The sequence below is a fragment of the Podarcis pityusensis genome (assembly GCF_964106645.2).
Source record: "Podarcis pityusensis genome assembly, chromosome: 15".
Classification (NCBI taxonomy): Eukaryota; Metazoa; Chordata; class Lepidosauria; order Squamata; family Lacertidae; genus Podarcis; species Podarcis pityusensis.
Window position 1 is genome coordinate 1,083,000 of NC_138040.1, and position 20,213 is coordinate 1,103,212.

Below are 20,213 nucleotides of genomic sequence, written 5' to 3' on the forward strand. Positions count from 1 at the left end.
AGATGCAAGAAAGGCATGTAAGATCCTGGCACAAAATGTATGTGTGTGTGTGTGAGAGAGAGAATTTGACTGCCTGCATCACCAGGCAGTCAAAAAACCACCCCACCTGCGTTCCGCTTCCCCTATCTAGCACTTCCCTCCGGTGGACAGAGGCTCAGGACCCTCAGGACCACGGGCAGGTTCAGTCCCGTCTGCAGAGAAGCTGCAGGTGGGCCAGCCATGCCAGCCACATGTCCTGGAGGAAGGGGAGGCTGCCCACTCCCAGCCAGCCCTGGGGCCTTTGCCTCCACCTCCTCCTCCCAGGGAAGGCAGCCAGCCAGTGCAGAGCATTGCTGGCTGGTCCCAGACAGGCCCATCAGCTGATCTGGCTGGCCAAGGGGGCTGCCTGCCAGGGATGAGCCTTCTGGATTTGTGTGGGGGTGAGGGTCCCGTGAGGGTCCTGCTTCTCTCCTTCCACCCTCCCACGGGGTGGGCATCACTGTGGCCTTGTCTCCCTTGGTTTGTGGTGAGTCCCCTCCCACCTCCCACACTGCCCTCTCCTCCAGTGTCCAAAATTCGCCAGGGGCGTTTTGCTACTGACGCAGGTCCAATTGCGATTGTGTGGAGATTTCTGGGCGCCAGGTTGGCAGCAAAGTTTAAAAACCTCTGCCTTAATCCATAGTTTCCCCTGTGTGTGTTTCTCCTCCTTGCATGCTGGGATTAGTGAAGTGTTGTAAGATCAAGTACAATCAGGCAGGGCAGTTGAGATCATAGGATCGTAGAATTGTAGCGCTGGGAGGGACCCGGGGGTCATCTAGTCCAACCCCCTGGCGAGCAGACGTTCCGTTGTGGTGACCGTGACCCAGATTCAAGGTGCCATTTGGCACTCCTCCCCCACAGAGCCACCACTTTGTCCCCCAACTGTACCTGTGGCACCTGGGGAGACCGGGTCGGGTCAGTGTCCTTCACTCAGAGGTCTCTGTGTCCAGCTTGGATGTGACCTCTTGCTTTCCCCTCCTTGGCCAGCCAGTGTTTGGAGGAAGACCTCTGGGCTCCCTTTGCTGCTGGTGCTGAGGGGGCCAGTGGGGTGGGGCTGGCTAGTGCCAGGAGCCCCTGCAGGCATGGGGAGGAGAGAGAGAGATGCTCAGCTGTCTCTGAGGCATCCGCCTTTCTCTCCCCACTCTGCCCCCCAAACTTCAGGTCTTCCCCCCCTTGGAAGAGCCCCTCCCAGTGGCCAACCCCCAAAGGCTCCCTGCGGGGCCTGAGCAGGGAGAGTGGCAGGGAGAGGTGAAGAGGGTGCTTGAGGAGCGCAGGTGCGCCTCCTTTCTCCCTCTCCCCTCCTGGGGATTTGCTAGGGGAGGAAATGTTCCTGTTGGCATGGAAAGTTTCCTCCATTGGGGGGGGGGCCTCTGCACAGTGCTGGGGAGAGGCCGGCAGGCTCACTCCGCTCCACTCCCAGCAAGCGAAGGACGTGGGGACGCTGTGTTCCCTCTCACGCCAGCCATGAACGTTGAGGGCTTGTTGGCCCAGATCCAGCAGAAGAGGTCTCTCATCCCCATGGGCTTCCACCTGGCCAACCATGTGGTGAGCCCCCATGGCGTGCGCAGGGTGTTGCTGGCCGAGGGCAGGACCTGGAGGCCTGGATGGGATGCCAGTGGAGCGTGTGTGTGTTGGGGTTGGGAAAAGCCACTCTCTTCTGCCTCACAGCCTTCCTGGGAAGGATCCTGATTTGCATTGCCATTTGTGGCTTCTGAGACCTGGACTCCTTTACTCTAGGAGATGTTAAAACTTTGGTAGTGAACCAGCTGAGGGGTGTTGGCTGGGCTGGAGTGGGGCGTGTGGACTTCTGCCGGTGGGTCGGGGACTTCTGTCCCCTCCTTGTTGTGGACATGCCTCTCCCTGAGCCCTGCCAGCCCTCGCTCTGGCGTCCGTCCTTTGGCCCTTCCTTGACAGCCAGCCCAGGCACAGCAAGGCTTCCCTCCCTGTCCATCTCTGGCCGCCTGGCTCAACCTCCCCTCTTGTTGCTCCTTGCAGCCTGTCGGCAGTGACGGGATCCGGCTCGCAGCCATGGAGAGCGCCCTGACAGCTCGCGACCGCGTGGGAGTCCAGGACTTTGTCCTGCTGGAGAACTTCACCAGCGAAGCGGCTTTCATCGAGAATCTGCGCAAGCGGTTCAAGGAGAACCTCATCTATGTGAGTGGAGCGGGTGGGGCAGCCCCCTTCATCCAGCAGCTACCTCTTTCCCTGTGGGGCTCTGCCCGACGGGAGCCGTGGCCCCACAGAGCCCCTCTCTTTGGGTGCTGGGCGGTCCCACTGCAGATTCTGGAGCAGAGGGTCCAGGAGGGCAGGCTGGGGTGGGGCCTGAGGTGCAGCTGCTCTCAGCCCTGCAGGCAAACATTGAGGAAGGCAAACCATTCTGCCCCCACCCCCAGTTTCTCATGCCATCCAGTAATAACCCCCTGAGAAAGCCTCCCCTACTAAGCTGAAAGCAAAGTTGTTTGAGGGATGCAGGAAACATATCTTGGAGGAAGATTTCAAGGCAAAGAAGAAGAGCGTCACTATGAGGGATCTCCAGGTGTCCCAGAGGCTGCTCTCTCCTTCTCCCTGTTCCTCCTGACCTCCCCTCCCTCCCTTGCTCTGCAGACGTACATTGGCTCTGTCCTGGTCTCCGTCAATCCCTACAAGGACCTGGAGATCTACACCAAGCAGCACATGGAGCGCTACCGGGGCGTCAGCTTCTACGAGGTCTCTCCTCACCTGTGGGTAACGCCAGGGGTCAAGCCAGCCCCCCTCCCCCCTTGCTTCTCCTGGGCCTCTGGAGCCGCAGGCCGCCAGCCACACCCAAAGCATAGGAAAATCTGTGTGTGTGTGTGTGTGTGCACGAGAGGGCAAGGGTGGGATTTTTCCTGCTCCCTCTGCCCAACATTTCCCACGTTGCTAAGAGACCAGGAACCCGCCAGAGTATCTTTGTTTGCATAGCTGGGTGAACACTCCTCATTTAGAGAACGGAGCGCTGATTCTGAGCACAATTTTGGAGGGTTCGTAAGACAAAAGAGCCCTGCGTGCACGAAACACCCGGCCGCCCTGCTTGCAGGGCGTGTGTGTACAAAATCTAGGGAGTGCCTTTGCTTTGGGAGATGGGAGGGAGGAAGAGAGGGGAGGAGGGGATATCCCAGGTCACATTCTGCCCCCCTACCCATGTTCCCTGGGATTTGGCCCAACGGAAATGCTGAGTGGGCGGAGCTCTGTCTTTTAGAGGGACAGGCTGCCTCCCAACTTCCCACTTGTTGCATCTGCAAGGCTCTTGATCACAAGCTTCAGCCTCCTTGAGATGAGGGAAAGCAAAGAAGGGAGGGAGTGGAAAAGAATACTCAATTCGGGATTTATTCTCTCCCAAACCCTATCACATTTTATTTATTTATTAAAGTAGTTTGCTCTCCGTATACCACCCAAAACCATGTTGGGATTTCAGGGCAGCATACAGCGAAAAGGTACAAATTCTCAATTATGACCCAGCAGACAAAATCCTTGAAATGTCGATGAGGATTTGTAGCAGTGGAAAGTGCCTCCCTGAGTATCAAAACATTTGCCCTGTGGGCCCTGGGCAAGGCTCCTTGGGGGCATCCTTCCCCAGCTGGGACGCCACAGCCAAACAGCCCCTCGCGGCTGCATCACGGGAATCAGATGCTGCCACAGCCTTTCCCTGGCCAGAAGGGATCCGACCCTGTAGTTGTCGATATCAGTCTCAGTCCCTGTTTTAACCAGCTTTTACACTCGTTTTACATTTTGTTTTAATGGCAATGTGTAATAATAATAATAATAATAATAATAATAATAAATTTTATTTATATCCCGCCCTCCCCAGCCAAAGCCGGGCTCAGGGCGGCTAACAACAATAAAATAGTGCAACATTCTGGGTTTATGGTAGACATTTTGGAAATAAAGGAGGAAGGTGTCTGGAGAAAGGGCCTCAGCAGAAGCTCTTTAAGGCACAGGCAGGTGAAGAGAGAAGAAGTAGAAGCAAAACTCTGGCACAGACTCCCCCCTGGCAGGCCTCCTCCCCCCACCCCCCCGCAGGCCCCGGGAGCGCTGGATGGTGGCGCTGGCCGGGTGGTGACGACCGTGGCCCTTTGCTTCTCTCCTCCTCCTCCTCAGCTACGCCATTGCAGACAATGCCTACCGCTCTCTGCGCACGGAGAGGAAGGACCAGTGCATCCTCATCTCGGGGGAAAGCGGGGCTGGCAAGACGGAAGCCACCAAGAAGGTGCTGCAGTATTACGCCGTCACCTGCCCAGCCAGCGAGCAGGTGGAGACCATCAAGGACCGGCTCCTGCAGTCCAACCCAGTCCTGGAGGTAAGAGCACGAGGCCCAGTTCAGAAGGCGCCGGGGCTGCGGCTGCTCCTTCTCTTCTGTGGCTTTTGGGCCTGGAAGAGAGCTGGACACAGCACAGCCGCTCCTACCTGGTGGACTTGCCCCATCTTGGTGGCCTGGTTTGCTCTGCTGGGTGCCAACAACCAGGGGAGCCCATATGCCAGCCCCTGGCCCAGGATGCCTGTGTGGAGGCAGGAGAGGCCCTGCAGTGGTCAGCACTTGAGTCCAAGTCGAGGCCAGCTGGGGGCCAGGCTAGAAAGTCAAGCCAGGCAAGGCCTGCAGTCCGAGGGGCTGTGCCTGAGCCAGAGTCCCTTCCCCACGGCTGGAGATCAGTTGTCCTCTTCTTACTCTACAGGCGTTTGGAAATGCCAAGACCCTTCGCAACGACAACTCCAGCCGGTTTGGGAAATATATGGATGTCCAGTTCGATTATAAGGTGAGTCCGTAGGAGGGCAAACCGAGTTAGCCTCCTGGTCCGTCCTGCTCTCCCCGCCTTGCCTGGTCATGTCGGGGGCTGAAACTGGACCCTTCTGCATTGCAGTGCGCACACTGGGCCACTGAAAACCCCCATCTTCTGAGCTGTGGAGGAGTAGAGGGAGCCCCTCTCTCTGTCCTCATGTGGAGCCAGGTTTCCCCCAGCCCCCAAAGCTTTTCATCATGTCCCCTGTGGAAAATACACGTGAGCTTCTCTGAGCCAGGTCCTTCTGAGCATCTCTCTTTGGAGAGGAGAGACCGGCCTGTCCCGGAAGGGGTGGGCTCCAGTTACTGAGATGAGGAGGAGGACAGCGCTCCAGCAGCAGGGAGCTCCAAGGCGGCTCCGCATGCAGGGCTGACCCCTGGTGGACGGTCTGCAGGCGCTTGGTGGGGAATCCCTGAGAGCTCTGGCAGCAGCCTTCTTGCTTGGCTCCGGGCTCCGTCTGCCCCTCTGCAAAGGGGTCCTGAGCAGCTGGCTCCCTCTCTGCCCTCACCAGCCACACCTGCTGCCTTCTTTGCCTTAGGGGGCTCCCATTGGGGGCCACATCCTGAACTACCTCCTTGAGAAGTCACGGGTGGTGCACCAGAACCACGGCGAGAGGAACTTCCACATCTTCTACCAGCTGCTGGAAGGGGGCGAGGAGGACCTGCTGCGGAGGCTGGGCCTGGAGAAAAGCCCCCACCAGTACCAGTACCTGGTGAAGGTAAAGCGCTGCACCCCCCCACACCCCCAGCAGAAGCTTTTCTGGGCCTGCAGTGGGGCTGAGCGGTAGCTGAGGACCGCCTGCCTGCCTGCTGCCTGTCCATTTTGGGGGCAGCCACTGCATCCCCCCTCTTCGCTGCTGAGGGTCTCCTCCCCACATTCCCCATCTCTCTTGCCAGGGTCAGTGTGCAAAAGTCAGCTCCATCAACGACAAGAGCGACTGGAAGGGCGTGCGCAGGGCCCTGTCCGTCATTAACTTCAGCGACAACGAAGTGGAGGTAAGAGGCCCCTTTTGCTCCTGCGGCTGCTGCTGCTGCCTCCCCGTGTTTGGGAGGGAGGGGGCTGGTCCTGCGTCCCCTTCTGTGGTGCTCTTCTGTTAGTGACCCTCCCCTCTTCCCTTCCCAGGACCTCCTGAGCATTGTGGCCAGCGTCTTGCACTTGGGCAACGTGCAGTTTGCTGCCGACGAAGAGGGCAGTGCACAAGTGACCACAGAGAACCAGATCAAGTACCTGGCCAGGGTGAGTAGCAGAGCTGGCAGGGAGGGGGCAGTGGGCGCGGGGTGTGGAGAGGAGCGAAAGGCCCCCAGGTACCTTCGGGAATGGGCCTGAGCTGCATCACTTGGAGGCTGTTTTTTAGGGGGGACGTGTGTGTCATAAAGTCTAGAGAAAGGATTATATTCTAGAAGGGATCAAAGAAAGGAATGAATCTGAGAGATGGCCAAGTAACATTGGGGGAATCAACGTCCAGTGAATACGAAGGCAGGCCACAGTTTTATTCCTGCAGCTCTTGGAGTCAGAAGACGGAATGCCAGAGGAAATGACTTTGGAGTACTTGAAAAGTGTAAACAAGGCCTTCAGTATATTTGGGGGGGTGAGGATTAGTCACAGCTGTTGGACTTCCATTCTCCTCTAAAGTGTGGAGAAATAATGACACCCTTTCTCTGATGCTAAGCAGGGCTGGGGCAGGTTGCACCTTTTCTCTCTCCCGGCTGCACTGCACCCATCACTTCTCCCCCAGTTTGGGTCTCTGCCTTCCTGCTCCTCTCGGGGCTGAGAAGGAGCCTTTTCCTCTGCCGTGGGCAGAGGCTGCTCTGGCCGCGGCTCTTCAGCCGTGGCTCTCCTTTTTCTTTCTTTTTTTTCTTTTTTAAGTAATTTTTATTAAAGTTTTAAACAACAAAGAAATAAAGAAAAAACATACACAATACATATAACAAAAACACAAAGAACAAAAAAAACAAAAGCGAAGTTCAACAATAAAAATACAAGAAACATAACAATTTAAAAACAATATCTCTGTTTCATGTCCGTTTTTTAGTTGCTTATTTTCTGGACTTCCTCATACCTCCCTCTTTTGTATTCCAATCCAAATTATTTGTCCAGCAGTTTCTTTTCCACTTTTTAATCCCAATCTTTAATTTAATAAAATATTATAATATATAACTTCAGCTTCTTTAAACCTAATCCTTGGTCTTAATATCATATACCATTAAAATTTTCCCTCTTAATATCAAATTTCCATTTCTTTAAACATCTTTAATCTTAATCTTTAATCTTAGTCTGTCATTAACTTTAACCTGTACAGCTGGAAACCTCTTGTTTTCAGTCCAACATCACTCTAACATTCCTTAATTTTACAGTGTTTCTGAAGGTAGTCTTTGAATTTCTTCCAATCTTCCTCCATCAATCCTTTTTCTGCCTTGCAGCTCCTGGGGGTTGAAGGGTCTTCGCTTCGAGAGGCTCTGACCCACAAGAAGATCATCGCCAAGGGGGAAGAGGTAAGAGGGTTGGCTGGCTGACTGCCACGGAGGGGGGGGGGGGGAGGCGGCCAGGCCAACCCAGAGGCGTTTCCTGGTGATGGTCACTGTGGCCATATCCAAGGGAGGTGGTTCGGGTACCTGGTTCCCCCCCCCTCCGAGTCCGCTGGCCGGAGAGAGGCTGATGGCAGCTCCTTCCTTGCAGCTGGTCAGCCCCCTCAACCTGGAGCAGGCGGCTTATGCACGGGACGCCCTCGCCAAGGCCATCTACGGGCGCACCTTCTCCTGGCTCGTGGGCAAGATCAACAAGTCCCTCGCCTACAAGGTCAGCAGGCTGCTCTCCCCATGACGGCCGCTGGGTCCTGGGCGGCACCCTCCATGGAGGAGGCCTTGCTTCGGGAAAGGGGCCCTCAAGGAGCAGGCCTCCTTCTGCAAGGGTGGCTTTGCTGGGACAGGAGCAAAGTCCCCGTTTTCCAGGCAGGCAGGGCAGGGGGGCAAGGGGAGGGTGCCGTTCCCAGGGGGGCTCTCACTCCCCTGTGCCTTTTGACAGGAGACGGAGCGCCTGGGCTGGAGAAGCAGCGCCTCCGTCCTGGGGCTGCTCGACATCTACGGCTTCGAGGTTTTCCAGCACAACAGGTGGGTTTTCCTGGCTCCTGCCCAGGGGGAGGAAGAGGAGGGGCTGCCTGTCTTCCAAGGGGCAAGGGGCCGCCTGGCACAGGGCTGGCCTCAGGCTGCTCTCCTCCAGGGTTTGTCTCTGACCTTGTGCTGTGCCACTGAAACTCAGCATCTCCGGTGGCTGTGAGAAGAACCAGCACCAGCAGGGAGGTGGGCCTCCCTCTGCCACCCATGACTGTGGGCCCCCCACTTCAGTGAAAGTGGTTGCTTGGAGGGGGATGGGGGTCAGAGTCTCTGCTGGGGCCAAGAGCTCTTTTCTGCCTTCCCTCCTTTGCAGCTTTGAGCAGTTTTGCATCAATTACTGCAATGAAAAGTTGCAGCAGCTCTTCATCGAGCTCACGCTGAAGTCGGAGCAGGAGGAATATGAGGCTGAGGGAATTGCGGTAAGAGCAGGCAGTGGTGATCGGGGGGGGGGGGGCTCCGCTGCTCTCCCAGTGAGGGAGGGGCTGCCATTTACACCTGAGGAGGCTGACTTACTTAGTCCAGCTCTGCTGAGCCTTTGGAGTACTGGCCACGTTTCTGTTGAATGAGAGGTGCCTAAGAACGTGGCAGCCGTCACTTCTCCTTTGAAGGGCAAGGAGTTGAGGCCTTAGTGCCTGACTCTTGGCAATGAGAGGCTTCCTCTTGTGCCCCCTAAGGCCAAAGGGGGAGCCCAGCCTGCTGGTGCCTCCAGCTGCTCCCCCATGCGCCTCTCCTCCCAAGCGGGGCCTATTTCACTCAGACTCTCTCACTTCCCCTTTGCAGTGGGAACCTGTCCAGTACTTCAACAACAAGATCATCTGTGACTTAGTGGAAGAGAAATTCAAAGGCATCATTTCAGTCTTGGTAAGTCCTCAAGGATGTTTTGAAGAAAAGGGTGTGAGAAGATTGTGGGCAGAGGGCCTTCTTGGTAGTGGCTCCCTCCCTGTGGAACACCCTCCCTTCAAATGTTAAGGAAATAAACAACTATCTGACTTTTAGAAGACATCTGAAGGCAGCTTTGCACAGGGAAGTCTTTAACGTCTGATGTTTTAGTATGTTTTTATATATGCTGTGAGCCGCCCAGGGTGGCTGGGGAAACCTAGCCAGATGGTTGCAGTATAAATAAAAGTATTATTATTATTATTATTATTATTATTATTATTATTATTATTGCTGTTGTTGTTGTTGTTGGGGGGTGGAATAGCATTTCTGTCCCGTCATTCCCCAAAGGTCCCAGGGCTGCAAAAAGGCAAGATTTTAATCGGTGGAAACAATTTACGGTCAAAGGAATAGGGTTCTGAAAACATACGTTGTCTGCCTGCAGCTTCACAAGAGAGGCACCTCTGTTGGGAGGGAGCCCCACAGCACAGGAAATGCCCTCCTGCCCCCCCCCCCGCTCTGCTCCCTCCTTTGGGCCCATTAGCCAAGTTGGTCAGCAGGCAGCCTCCTGGGGACACCTGCAAGCCCCCCCCCCCCGATCCTATGGAGGTTTCCATCTGCTCTGAAAGGCTCCAGTGATGGTCCTGGGGGGAGGAGGAGGGTGGTGTTGCCTGCTAGACCCCCAAGTCCTTCCATTTCCTCCCTGCAGGATGAGGAGTGCCTGCGGCCTGGAGACGCCACCGACACAACCTTCCTGGTGAAACTGGAGGAGACAATAAAGAACCACCCCCACTTCCTCACGTGAGTCACCTTGGGGGCCGGAGGAGCCCCTCCATCTTCAGCCCAGGACTGGAGGCTCCACTTTGGTTTCAGCAGCTTCTTTGAGAACAGAAGCAGCCAATCTGCTCCTGCTACAGGGACCCAATCCCCTCCAGCTCAACCTTGTCCTCTGGGACCCTGAGCCACTGGTTCTGCCTCCCTCCCTCCCATCTTCTGCCCATTCTGGATTATTGTAACTCGCTCTATGTGGGGCTACCCTTGAGACTGACCCAGAAACTCCAGCGGGTGCAGAATGCCGCGGCGAGACTCCTTACGGGGTCCTTACTGCAAGATTACATTCACCCGGTGCTATACCAGCTGCACTGGCTCCCGGTGGAGTACAGGATCAGGTTTAAGCTGCTGGTTTTAACCTTTAAAGCCCTATACGGCCTAGGACCTCATACCTACGGGACCGCCTCTCCTGGTATGTCCCACAGAGGAACTTAAGGTCTTCAGACAAAAACATCTTGAAGGTCCCAGGCCACAGAGAGGTTAGGCTGGCCTCAACTAGAGCCAGGGCTTTTTCGGCTGTGACTCCGATCTGGTGGAACGCTCTGTCACAAGAGACTAGGGCCCCGCGGGACTTGACATCTTTCCGCAGGGCCTGCAAGACAGAGCTGCTCCACCAGGCATTTGGTCAGGGCACAGCCTGACTCCCTCCTTTGGCAATCTTCACAGAACTCTAGCCCAATGGTTGCCATCAATTTGATTTGAATTAATTTTATAATGAATGATTTTAGAATGTTGTACTATTTTATTGTTGTTAGCCGCCCTGAGCCCGGCTTCGGCTGGGGAGGGCAGGCTATAAATAAATTATTATTATTATTATTATTATTATTATTATTATTATTATTATTATTTATGGGGTTTCCCTCTCCACAGACACAAGCTGGCAGATGCCAAGACCCGGAAGTCCTTGGGCCGAGAGGAGTTCCGCCTGCAGCACTACGCAGGGGATGTCACCTACAACGTGGCAGGTAGATGGCGGTCGTCTCCAGGCAGCGGTGTTGGGCAGCGGGGGGCGTCTGTGCCTGTGGCCCCCTTCCCATACAGACACTGTTTCAGGAGCAAGCCCTCCCTCCAGCTCCTCCTGGCGGGGTCTTTTATGCCACTGGTTTTGTGCTTCCTTCCCCAGGTTTCCTGGACAAGAACAACGACCTCCTCTTCAGGAACCTCAAAGAGGTGAGTCCCGGCTGGAAGTGGGCCTGTGCCCTGGGCAGGAAGGTGCCTGTCCGTGCAAAGGGCTCCTGGGGCTAAGCCAGGCCCACTTTGCCCCAGCGTGACTCCCTCTCGCTGCCTCCACAGGCCATGTGCAACTCAGAGAACCCCATTGTCAACCAGTGCTTTGACCGGGCGGAGCTGACGGACAAGAAGAGGCCAGAGACAGTAAGAGCCCAAAGAGGGTGGGAGGGTGGTGGCCCTGCTGCAAGCCCAGGCTGCCGTGATCCTTCCCTCTGCTCCATTCCTCTCTTCTCCTCCGTTGCAGGCAGTGACACAGTTCAAGAACAGCCTCGCGAAGCTCATGGAAATCCTGATGTCCAAAGACCCCTCCTACATCCGCTGCATCAAGCCCAACGATGCCAAGCAGGCGGGTGGGTCTCAGCCTCTGTCCCTGGTTCCTTCCCAGAGGGCGGGGAGTGCTGGTGTGGGGGTCTCGGGGCATTCTGAGCCTTGGCTGGATTCCCCCCTTTCCAGGTTTCTCATCTCGGACGTTTCTCAAAAACTCCCAACTTACAAGCTCTGGCTGCCGCCTAGGCCTCCTCTGATGCTGCCTGGCTTGCACTGCCCTGTTCTTGAAGGGGGGGGCACTGTCTGCTGTGGAAGGATAGCTCCATAGACAGCAAGAGGGCAACCCAGGCGCTGGGCAAGGCATTGGCCCGGCTGCCCTTTTTTACGGGTCACTCTCCTTCATTCTGATCATTTTCTAGGCCGTTTTGATGAAGTTTTGATCCGGCATCAGGTGAAGTACTTGGGCTTGATGGAGAACCTGAGAGTGCGTCGGGCTGGCTTTGCTTATCGGCGAAAATACGAAGTCTTCCTCCAGAGGTAGGTGTGCGTGCAAACCCTGTGCAGGAACATTACAGCGCAGGAATCGATTCGGAGGGAGCAGGTGGCTCCTGGGGGCGAAATGAAGAGTGGTTGCTCTGCCTGCAATGTTACGCCAAGGGAGGGGGGTTGTGGCTGCTTGCTGTGCTGTGGCAGCTCTGGCCCCCTCAGAGGAGAAGGGCAGCAGGATCCTCATACAGCTTCTGGGGGCTTTGGGGCTCTGCCTGGCGCTCCCTTGGTCATGTGACCAGGCTACCATCCCTTCCCTGGCCAGGTACAAGTCTCTGTGTCCTGAAACGTGGCCCACCTGGGACGGGAGGCCCCACGACGGCGTGGCTGTGCTTGTGAAACACCTTGGCTACAAGCAGGAGGAGTTCAAGATGGGCAGGTAGGCGGCTGAGTCTTGGGGTGCTGCCCCAGATGGGGGTAGGGGATAAACGTTCTCGTCTCTTACGGATAATTTCCTTTCCAGGACAAAAATATTTATTCGTTTCCCCAAGACTCTCTTTGCGACAGAAGACAGCCTGGAGATCCGGAAGCAGAGTCTGGGTGAGTTTGCCCATCGGGGAGCCTGGGGGTAGGGGTAGGGAATGCCTGGGGCCCTCCAGGGGTCAAGGAAGGTGGGCGCTGGGCCCCAGCAACCTTTGAGGCCACCTGGGGGGGGCATCTCTGTGCTCAATGTGCCTCTTCCCTCCCCGGCTTCAGCCACAAAGCTCCAGGCAGGCTGGAGAGGCTACTACCGGCGGAAGAAGTTTCGGCAGATGAAGCTGTCAGGTAAGAAGCGGCGACGGCTCTTGGCTTCTCCTCTAGGGACAGACCCTCCCTTCCCGTCCACCGCAGGAACAGTCATGCTCAAGGTGGCCCCAGTTAAGCAGCAGGGCTGGCGCTCCAAGCAGCCCCTGAGGCTAGCAGGGGGGGTGGGCAGGGCAAGGGCCTCCCTCTCAGGGGCGTTTCTGGGCCCTGTGCTCTGCTTGCTCCAGCAGCCGTTTGCAGGTGGGGCAGGTCGTGGGGGCTGCTTCTGCGCCTTTCCTCAGGGCAGCTCCTGCCACGAGAGGCAGGCAGGCAGCTGCCAGGGAGGGACAGGGTGGCACACCCACTGCTTTGCCGCCCATGACTGGCCTGTGTTGAAGAGTCCATGCCCAGCCCCATTGGCTTCTGCATCTGGAACAGCCGGGGAGCGGGGATTCATCTCATTCACCTCAGGAAGCCCAAATGCCTTGGAGCAGACCTACCTTGCGGGTCCAGCAAAGGCCAGCCAGCAACATTTCAGGAGGGAAGGTTGGGAATCGCAAAATGCCCAGAGAGCGAGAGAGAGAGAGAGTGTTGGGTAGCCTCCTGCATCTCTGGCAAGGACCCCCCCTGCCCATCTCCTGAGGCAGCCTCTTTTCCCACTGAAGAGCCCTTGCTCTTAGGGAGTTTGTCTGCCCTCCCGTTGTGCCAGGCTCCCAGACCGCCCTTTTCCAGGCTCCTTCCACCATTCCTGCCCCTTCACCAACGCTGTCCTGTGCCCCTGACCCCCCGTCTCCCCCTCTTTGCTCCCTCCAGCCATCACTATCCAGTCCTGGTGGCGAGGGACACTGGGGCGGCGCAAGGCAGCCAAGAAGAAGCGGGCCGTGGAGACCGTCCGGCGGTGCGTCTGGGCTCCCTCTTCCCTTCCCTGGGCCGGGGGGGGGGCACCCTGCCCCTTGCAGGGCTTGTGAGGGGAGGTGGGGGCTGTTGGGGGGGGTAAGTGCCACTCTACTCTCCTAAGAGGCCTTTCCCTGGGTCTCCCTGCAGGTTCATCAAGGGGTTTATTTACCGGAATTATGCTCGCTGCCCCGAGAACGAATACTTCCTTGACTACATCCGCTATTCCTTCCTGATGAACTTGAAGCGGAACCTGCCCCGGAACGTTCTGGACAAGTCCTGGCCGGTGCCTCCGCCCTCCCTGAGAGAGGTAGCTCCAGGGGCAGCGCAGTGGGGTGGGGTGGGTGAGAGCCCTGCCTTGCCCAAGGAGCTCCTCCTCCTGCTGCTGCTGTCCCGGGCCTGGATCCAAGCAGGGGTCCCACGTCCTGAAGCTTTGGCCTTTGTCCATCAGCAGTTGCGGGTGACAGCAAGAGAGTGTCTAGGCCGCCGTCTCCTGGCTGAATGAGATGCTCTGCTTTCGAATGAACGAACCCGGATCATTGTGATAGTGCTTCTCCCTCCTTGCCGTCCGTAGAGATTTTCAAATATTAAGCAGTTTATAAATGTGTTGTTGTTGTTGTTGTTGTTGTTGTTAATGTTCCAAAGGGAGTCAGCAAAACAGACTCTGCAACCCAGTCTGGGAATTGTGGGACATTTGGCAGGGAGAGAAGAGGGAAGATTCTTGATGCCTTTGACCTGGTGCCAGACACCGCCCCTCCCTCCTGTCCCTACCTCAGATGTGATGTACAAGGAGCTGGAGGCCCCACAAGCTGCCCCACAAGTGCCAGGCCCATCTCCTTAAGAGGTGGAGGCCTGCTTTCATTCCCAAAGTGTTATTCAGGCAGGCAAAAGCATGAAGCGTGGAGAAAGCCCCTCTCTGACCTCAAAATAGCTAGCTCAGGAGGAGGAGGAAGAGATGGTCCTCTTGGCAGGGAGCTTTTGTCTAAGGAAACCTTTAAGTTTGAAGTTGTGCCATTGCCACCACCTCCTATTCAGGCCGCAAGGCTGCCCTGAACCCTGTGCAAATGTCCAGAGGGGGCCCTCCCAGCTTGGGGCCAGTTAAATCTGTGAGCTGGTGTCTGCGTAGGTCCTGAGAGCTTAAAAGCTGCCCAAATGCTCCTCCTTCCTCGTATGGTGTGCTGAGGAGCAGCCCAGGGGTGACGGGGGGGGCGTGTCTTTGCCCTGCTGCTGCCCCTTGTGGTCTCCCTTTCCATCTGGCAGCTACGTTTGCTCCTTGTCCTTCAGGCATCTCAGCTGCTGAGAGACCTCTGCATGCAGAACATGGTGTGGAGCTACTGCAAGAGGATCAGCCCTGAGTGGAAGCTGCAGGTGGGTAGCGCTGGGGCTGCCTCCTTCTCTGCCTGTCCCTGGCTCTCTGTGAGCAGCTTCCAAGTGGCTCCTCCTTTCCCTGGGGAGCGCTGTGACTCTGCCTGTCTCTTCCGCAGCTGGAGCAGAAAGTGGTGGCCAGTGAGATCTTCAAGGGGAAGAAGGACAACTATCCTCAGAGTGTCCCTCGCCTCTTCCTTAACACCCGCCTTGGTGAGTGGGGCTTCTCAGGCTGGCCAGGGGTGGGGCTGCCGTCTCCAGCTGGCTGCTTCCAACTGCCCCCCTTCTTTCTTTTTTTGCGGCAGGTAGCGAAGAGATTAATGCCAAAATCCTTCAAGTGCTGGGAAATGAGACGCTCAAGGTAAGTGAGCCACGGAGGCTCTTTGGCCCCGGCTCAGGGGCTCTGAAGGAAGGGCGCAAGGAGGCCAAGCTGGCTCAGAAGGGCTGGCCGGGATGGAAGTTGCCGCTCTTCCCTGCTGCCCCCCCGTAGCCTCTTGTCTGGAGGCTGCTTCAGGCACTGTGGAAATTTGCTGTTGGGATTCTCGCTGCTCCTTTCAGTATGCCGTTCCCGTGACCAAGTACGACCGCAAAGGCTACAAGGCCCGAGCCCGGCAGCTGCTGCTCACTCAGAATGCAATTCTGCTGGTTGAAGAGGCCAAAGTCAAGCAGCGGATTGACTACAGCAACCTGTCAGGTGCGGAGATGGCGACCAACAAGCGCTTGGCTGGCCTGGAGGCTGGGGGGGGGGGAGAAGCTGCTTTTGGAGCAAGCGTTGCCTGGTCCCCGTTCTTGTGAGCTGTTGTTTGTGACACATGGATGCGGCCAACTCAGAGAACTTTGTTGTCCTCTGAGATTTCCAGAACGTGGCTGGCTGCTGGCATTGTGGGGCCTGTTTGTGGGCCTCTCTCCCCTGCCCAGGTCCCTGGCAGAGCTTCCTAGCTTGGAGCTCTGTAGGTGGCAAGAGGGGCCTGTTCTGCCTAGAGGGCTGGAGCTGCCAGTGTTGCCACAGAAGAGAAAGGTGGCCGTGCTTGGAGTGAGCCCACTTTGCCAAGCAAAATGGCCCTTTCTTGTCTCAACAGGACTCTCCGTCAGCAGCTTGAGTGACAGCCTCTTCGTTCTCCACGTGGTCCGGGAGGATAACAAGCAGAAGGTAGCTTCTCTGCTCTATTAGCTGTGGATTTGGGAGGGGAGGAAATTTGGGCGAGGGACCAGGCACATGCTGGATTTGGGGTTTGGTGGCTCAGTCCAGTGATGAGCAGCCAGATTCCCAACAGATTTGTACCTTGTGGGAATTCGAAAATCTCTCTGAAAGACATTTGGTTTGTTTTCCAGGGAGATGTAGTGCTACAGAGTGATTTTGTGATTGAGACTCTAACCAAAATTGCAATCTGTGCCAACAAAGTAAACAGTGTGAATATCAACCAGGGCAGGTGAGCTTGCTATGCTTTTATTTTAAAATGTGTGCCTGTCTGATGTGGGTCATAGGAGCTACCGCCCTCCTGCTTCTCTTAAGAGCAAAGGCCTCCAGGCCTGCTCCTGCTTTATCAAGGGAAGGGGCAGTCTATAGATCAAGCGGCTTTGCCAGAAGAATGTCCTGTGTATTTTGCGCTGCTGTGGAAAGCCAGGGCCACATCAGGCCACTGGGCAATGCAGACAAAAAGCCCCGATATCAAATCCCAGCTCTTCTCCAAGCTCACAAGAGGCCATTCTCTCAGCCTCAGATTGTTCCTCTGCAGACAGCCATGGCCTGAATTGAAGGGATGTTAGGACTGCAAAAAGAATGTACGAGAAGCATGCTGAAGATTGGGTCACTGTACTTAAGAGACAGTACTAGTGACAAGCCTTGTTTGTTGGTTTTGATTTTAATCCTGCCTTTTATTGTCAAATTATACCAATTTCCATCTATTAATCCCACCCCTGGGTATGTGGTGACATGGATTTGACATGACTCAGCAAGGTCCCAAGTTCCGCTTTTGTGCTTTGAGCCAAGATGCCCCAGTAGAAGCTGCCCCAACTCTTCTCCTTCCCTTTCTCTACAGCATAAAGTTCACTGTTGGGCAAGGCAAAGAGGGCATCATTGATTTCACATCGGGATCCGAACTGCTGGTCGCCAAAGCCAAGAACGGCCATCTTGCGGTTGTAAGTAGCATTGGGCTGGCCAAGCTGGGAGTGGCTCCACCCTCCTGCCCACCCCCCAGGGATCACTCCATGCGGCTCCTAAGCCAGTCTCTGTGAGGTGCTATGAGGGCAGCTCTCCCCCTCCCCTGTGACCCTGCAGGTGCCATAGGCTTTATGCAGCTGTTCATGCTGCACCAGAAGCCTCTCATCCCTCTTGGCAAAGCCCTGCCTCGGTTCCTGCTCAGTGCTGACCAGGCTCCTTGCCAGCTCACCTTGTTCAGTTCTGAGCAGGAATAGCTGCTTTGGGCTAGCTGTTGCTCTCCTTCCACAGCTGACCTTTGTCTTCTTCTCAGGTGGCTCCTCGTCTGAATTCTCGATGACAAAAGCTGCCCTTCCGCAAGGGACCTCTTCGTCGGACGACATTCTGTAATCCTGGCTGGACACTTTCCCTGCCAACTTTTTTGGGGGTGGGGGCTGCTTTGCAGACCTTCTTTCTAGCTACCAAAGACCTGCAGATCCAAAGAATTATCCTCTAATTATGTCCTTTGGTTTCCATCGTACCAGGCAGGAACCTTTTGTCACAGCAGTGGTGGCTGCTCTGTCCCCTGGGCATCGAACGGCTGTGTGCCACATCAAGGCCAGACCCAGAACAGCAGCAGCAGCAGCAGGGAGAACCCGTAGAGCTGCCGGCCAACTAAACGAAATGCCAAATTTTATACTAAAAATATTTTATGAAGATGTTTTCTCCTAGATTTTTTGATGCTTTGTATGAAAATGTAAAAGCCATAATACATGTGTGTAATTCTGTTAGTACGCCCTAGCTCATTGTATGGGATGTTTGCACTTTGAAAACTATTTTCTTATTTTTAATTGGAAGAGCTGTGATAGCAATCTATAATTAATGCCCGTCTGCCTTGCCCTGACCTTCTCATTTCCTCAGTTCAGTCTTGTGGCATCTTGCATCAAAAACTTGGGCTGCTTTTGCTGCAAGAGAGGACTGGCATGCTTGCACCTCTATCCATTTGTGCTGGGAGGGGCTTCTGGTCCTTCGTGGCTATTTGCCTGGAATATCTGTCTGCCCCAGGCCTCATTGCAGCCAGCTTAGTTGGGACAGTTGGCAATGATGGCTTCCTTCCCCCACATGCTACCTCTGGGGTTTCTCCCCCTGCAAGTTACTGCCCCCCCCCCCCCCGCTATGAACTTTCATCCCATCTACCCCCAGCCTTTGCAGGGTATTTTATCATGAAGTGGCAAGCATGGAAACAGAACCAGAGCTTTTTAAAATGCCTTTTCAAATAAAGTGGAGTTTTAAGAATGCAAAGGTGCTTAATTTAGGCTCTAGTGTTTGGCTGCTCCAGTGGGAACCCCTGGGTTTTGGAAGCAAAAGTATTCTTTTTTTTACCACCATTAAGACACTAAACCAACCTTTTGGTTTTGGTAAGCTTTTTGTGAAACAGTTCCATCTGGCGTCCAAATATCGTTTTAAATCTGAATGTTCAAATTATATGAAAAGCCCTATTCATTGAGTCAGAATTCTTTTCATTTCTTAATTGCCCTGTGGAGGCATGATTTGTCTTTTACAGGACCCACAAAAGTTTGAGCACTTCTTTAATCCCATAAAACAAAAAAAGGAGGAGCTATGATATCTTTTGAAGGTAGTTACAAGTCATCAGTAACAGCAGCTGCAGTGCTTTCAAGGACAATTACTCAAGATAAAGGAAAAACTTCTTTAGTGTAAAAATGTGAATACGAGTCACTTTTGTGGTTGGACTGGACAAGCTTAAAGGCACTATTTGATTTTGCATTACTGATGGGCAAGATGTAGAACTTGGTGTGCTTGTATCCTTAGCATCCTGCTGCTGCTGCTGACCTTCAGAAGCCCAATTAGATTTTCTTTTCCGACAGGAATAAATGTTGCACCAGGCCTGGAATGCTGTCCATGCTATAGTGTATATAAGATTTAATGCACTATTGCTATATAAATGCCAAATAAATTTTTACTAAAATCAGATTTTCCTTTGCATTACAAACTAGCTTTAAAGTGCACTGGGACATTGTCCATGAACGACAGGGGGCAGACTGTGGCTTTAGCTATGGAGATCTCTTAGCCTGGGTCAGATGTAAAAGCTGCAGGAGGTGGTGTGCATTTGGCCTAGCCTAGAAATTACAGCTCAGTGGAAGCTACTCATTCACAGCACTGTCAGTTTAAAAGGAGCTGAAATCCAGAGAAGCCACTGGTAGGCAGACTGGGCTCCTAGCCCAAGGGTGGGGGCTGGGATGGATGTGCAGATGCAGATCCAGGGGACCATTTTCCTACCCAGCCTCACCTAATAAAGGAGATGACCCTTGCCACCCCTCAGATTGTTCCTCCTTCAGAGTTCGATGATTTTCCTCATCATTGCAGTTTGGGGCCGGGCTGTACTTTGTCCACCTAGCCCAAGGCTGCAGCATCCGCCCCCCCCCCCGCAAAACCACCATTACCTTGGCTTTGTGGGCCAGAAGCCCACCACCCCTGAAACAGACACTATGCCAAATACTCCAGATGGAGAATTACTCTCACCTTACATAAGGCAGCATCCTGTGTGGCTTTAATTGGCCTGGAAAACCCTTTATTTTGTAAAATATATATACCAGTACACAATACAAGTTCAGAGGGTAGTTGAAGGTGGAAGAGGAGGAATTGGGGTGACTTTCACAGACGACCCGTTTTGGGATGGACAGTGGTGGCAACTCAAATCTTCCCATTAGTGTGCTCAATTCTTGCTTTAAACTGATAACCAAAAAGTGGCAGTGGTCTTTCTTTTCTGGTTTGAGTTTTTGAAAACTGGTCCCATGAAGCAGAATTACCTGTGAAGAAACTCGAACCTCCCAATTCCAACCTCTTCCTAGGGAATAGTTGATGGGGACCCCAAAGATGCAATAGCAGCCAGCAGCTGGGCACTGCCAGACTCCTACAGCACCATTTTCCTTCCTTGTATCAAAAATTCATGTAACAGATTGGTTGCTGCCCAGCACTGAGGGAAGTGGCAGATCGCTAAGTGACGGTGCCTGCAATGGCAGCCAGGGATGGGGTGGATGTTGAGCAGAAAATTTCTTGCCCTTGTCTGCCTCTACTTCACTGCTCCTGGAGCTTGGCGTGCCAGCCTCTCCCTCTATAGATTAGAGTCCAATATGGTTCCAGCTAGCAGCAAAGAAAGATGAAGCAAGCAGCCTCAGAATGAGGCCTAATGGCAAACTACTGCAATCCCCCTTGCTGTGCAGTCCTTGGTAGAAACAGTCTGCTGTCACCTGTTCAGTCAGAAAGGGGAGGGCACAAGTATTATGGGTGTGTGACCTGTTTCTCATCAGAGCTGTAGTACAGTTGGTGCTGCAAAGCGGCTTCCCTCATCTTGCACCCACTAAAGTATAAATAGCTAAAAAGTATGAAGAGTCCATGCAAGTG

At 54.5% G+C, this 20,213-nt stretch overlaps 1 protein-coding gene across 3 annotated transcripts in view; it reads left to right on the forward strand.

Annotated features, from left to right (window-relative positions):
- Window positions 1–18,780, forward strand: part of MYO1C (myosin IC) — a 42,003-nt gene extending 23,223 nt beyond the window's left edge. For all 3 annotated transcript variants that reach the window (XM_080984146.1, XM_080984148.1, XM_080984147.1), the window contains exons 2-32: window positions 2,014–2,172; window positions 2,623–2,738; window positions 4,135–4,333; window positions 4,707–4,787; window positions 5,350–5,529; window positions 5,708–5,806; window positions 5,934–6,047; window positions 7,232–7,303; window positions 7,488–7,607; window positions 7,833–7,918; window positions 8,235–8,340; window positions 8,702–8,782; window positions 9,507–9,598; window positions 10,499–10,593; window positions 10,752–10,798; window positions 10,922–11,002; window positions 11,103–11,208; window positions 11,545–11,662; window positions 11,937–12,050; window positions 12,135–12,211; window positions 12,368–12,436; window positions 13,208–13,292; window positions 13,439–13,598; window positions 14,573–14,656; window positions 14,773–14,866; window positions 14,959–15,014; window positions 15,212–15,347; window positions 15,733–15,803; window positions 15,986–16,083; window positions 16,693–16,792; window positions 17,125–18,780. In XM_080984146.1, the coding sequence (XP_080840272.1) occupies window positions 2,014–2,172; window positions 2,623–2,738; window positions 4,135–4,333; window positions 4,707–4,787; window positions 5,350–5,529; window positions 5,708–5,806; window positions 5,934–6,047; window positions 7,232–7,303; window positions 7,488–7,607; window positions 7,833–7,918; window positions 8,235–8,340; window positions 8,702–8,782; window positions 9,507–9,598; window positions 10,499–10,593; window positions 10,752–10,798; window positions 10,922–11,002; window positions 11,103–11,208; window positions 11,545–11,662; window positions 11,937–12,050; window positions 12,135–12,211; window positions 12,368–12,436; window positions 13,208–13,292; window positions 13,439–13,598; window positions 14,573–14,656; window positions 14,773–14,866; window positions 14,959–15,014; window positions 15,212–15,347; window positions 15,733–15,803; window positions 15,986–16,083; window positions 16,693–16,792; window positions 17,125–17,151 (3,123 nt within the window). In that variant the 3' untranslated portion in view covers window positions 17,152–18,780. The remainder of the gene's footprint in view (window positions 1–2,013; window positions 2,173–2,622; window positions 2,739–4,134; window positions 4,334–4,706; window positions 4,788–5,349; window positions 5,530–5,707; window positions 5,807–5,933; window positions 6,048–7,231; window positions 7,304–7,487; window positions 7,608–7,832; window positions 7,919–8,234; window positions 8,341–8,701; window positions 8,783–9,506; window positions 9,599–10,498; window positions 10,594–10,751; window positions 10,799–10,921; window positions 11,003–11,102; window positions 11,209–11,544; window positions 11,663–11,936; window positions 12,051–12,134; window positions 12,212–12,367; window positions 12,437–13,207; window positions 13,293–13,438; window positions 13,599–14,572; window positions 14,657–14,772; window positions 14,867–14,958; window positions 15,015–15,211; window positions 15,348–15,732; window positions 15,804–15,985; window positions 16,084–16,692; window positions 16,793–17,124) is intronic.
- Window positions 18,781–20,213: the final 1,433 nt, after the last annotated feature.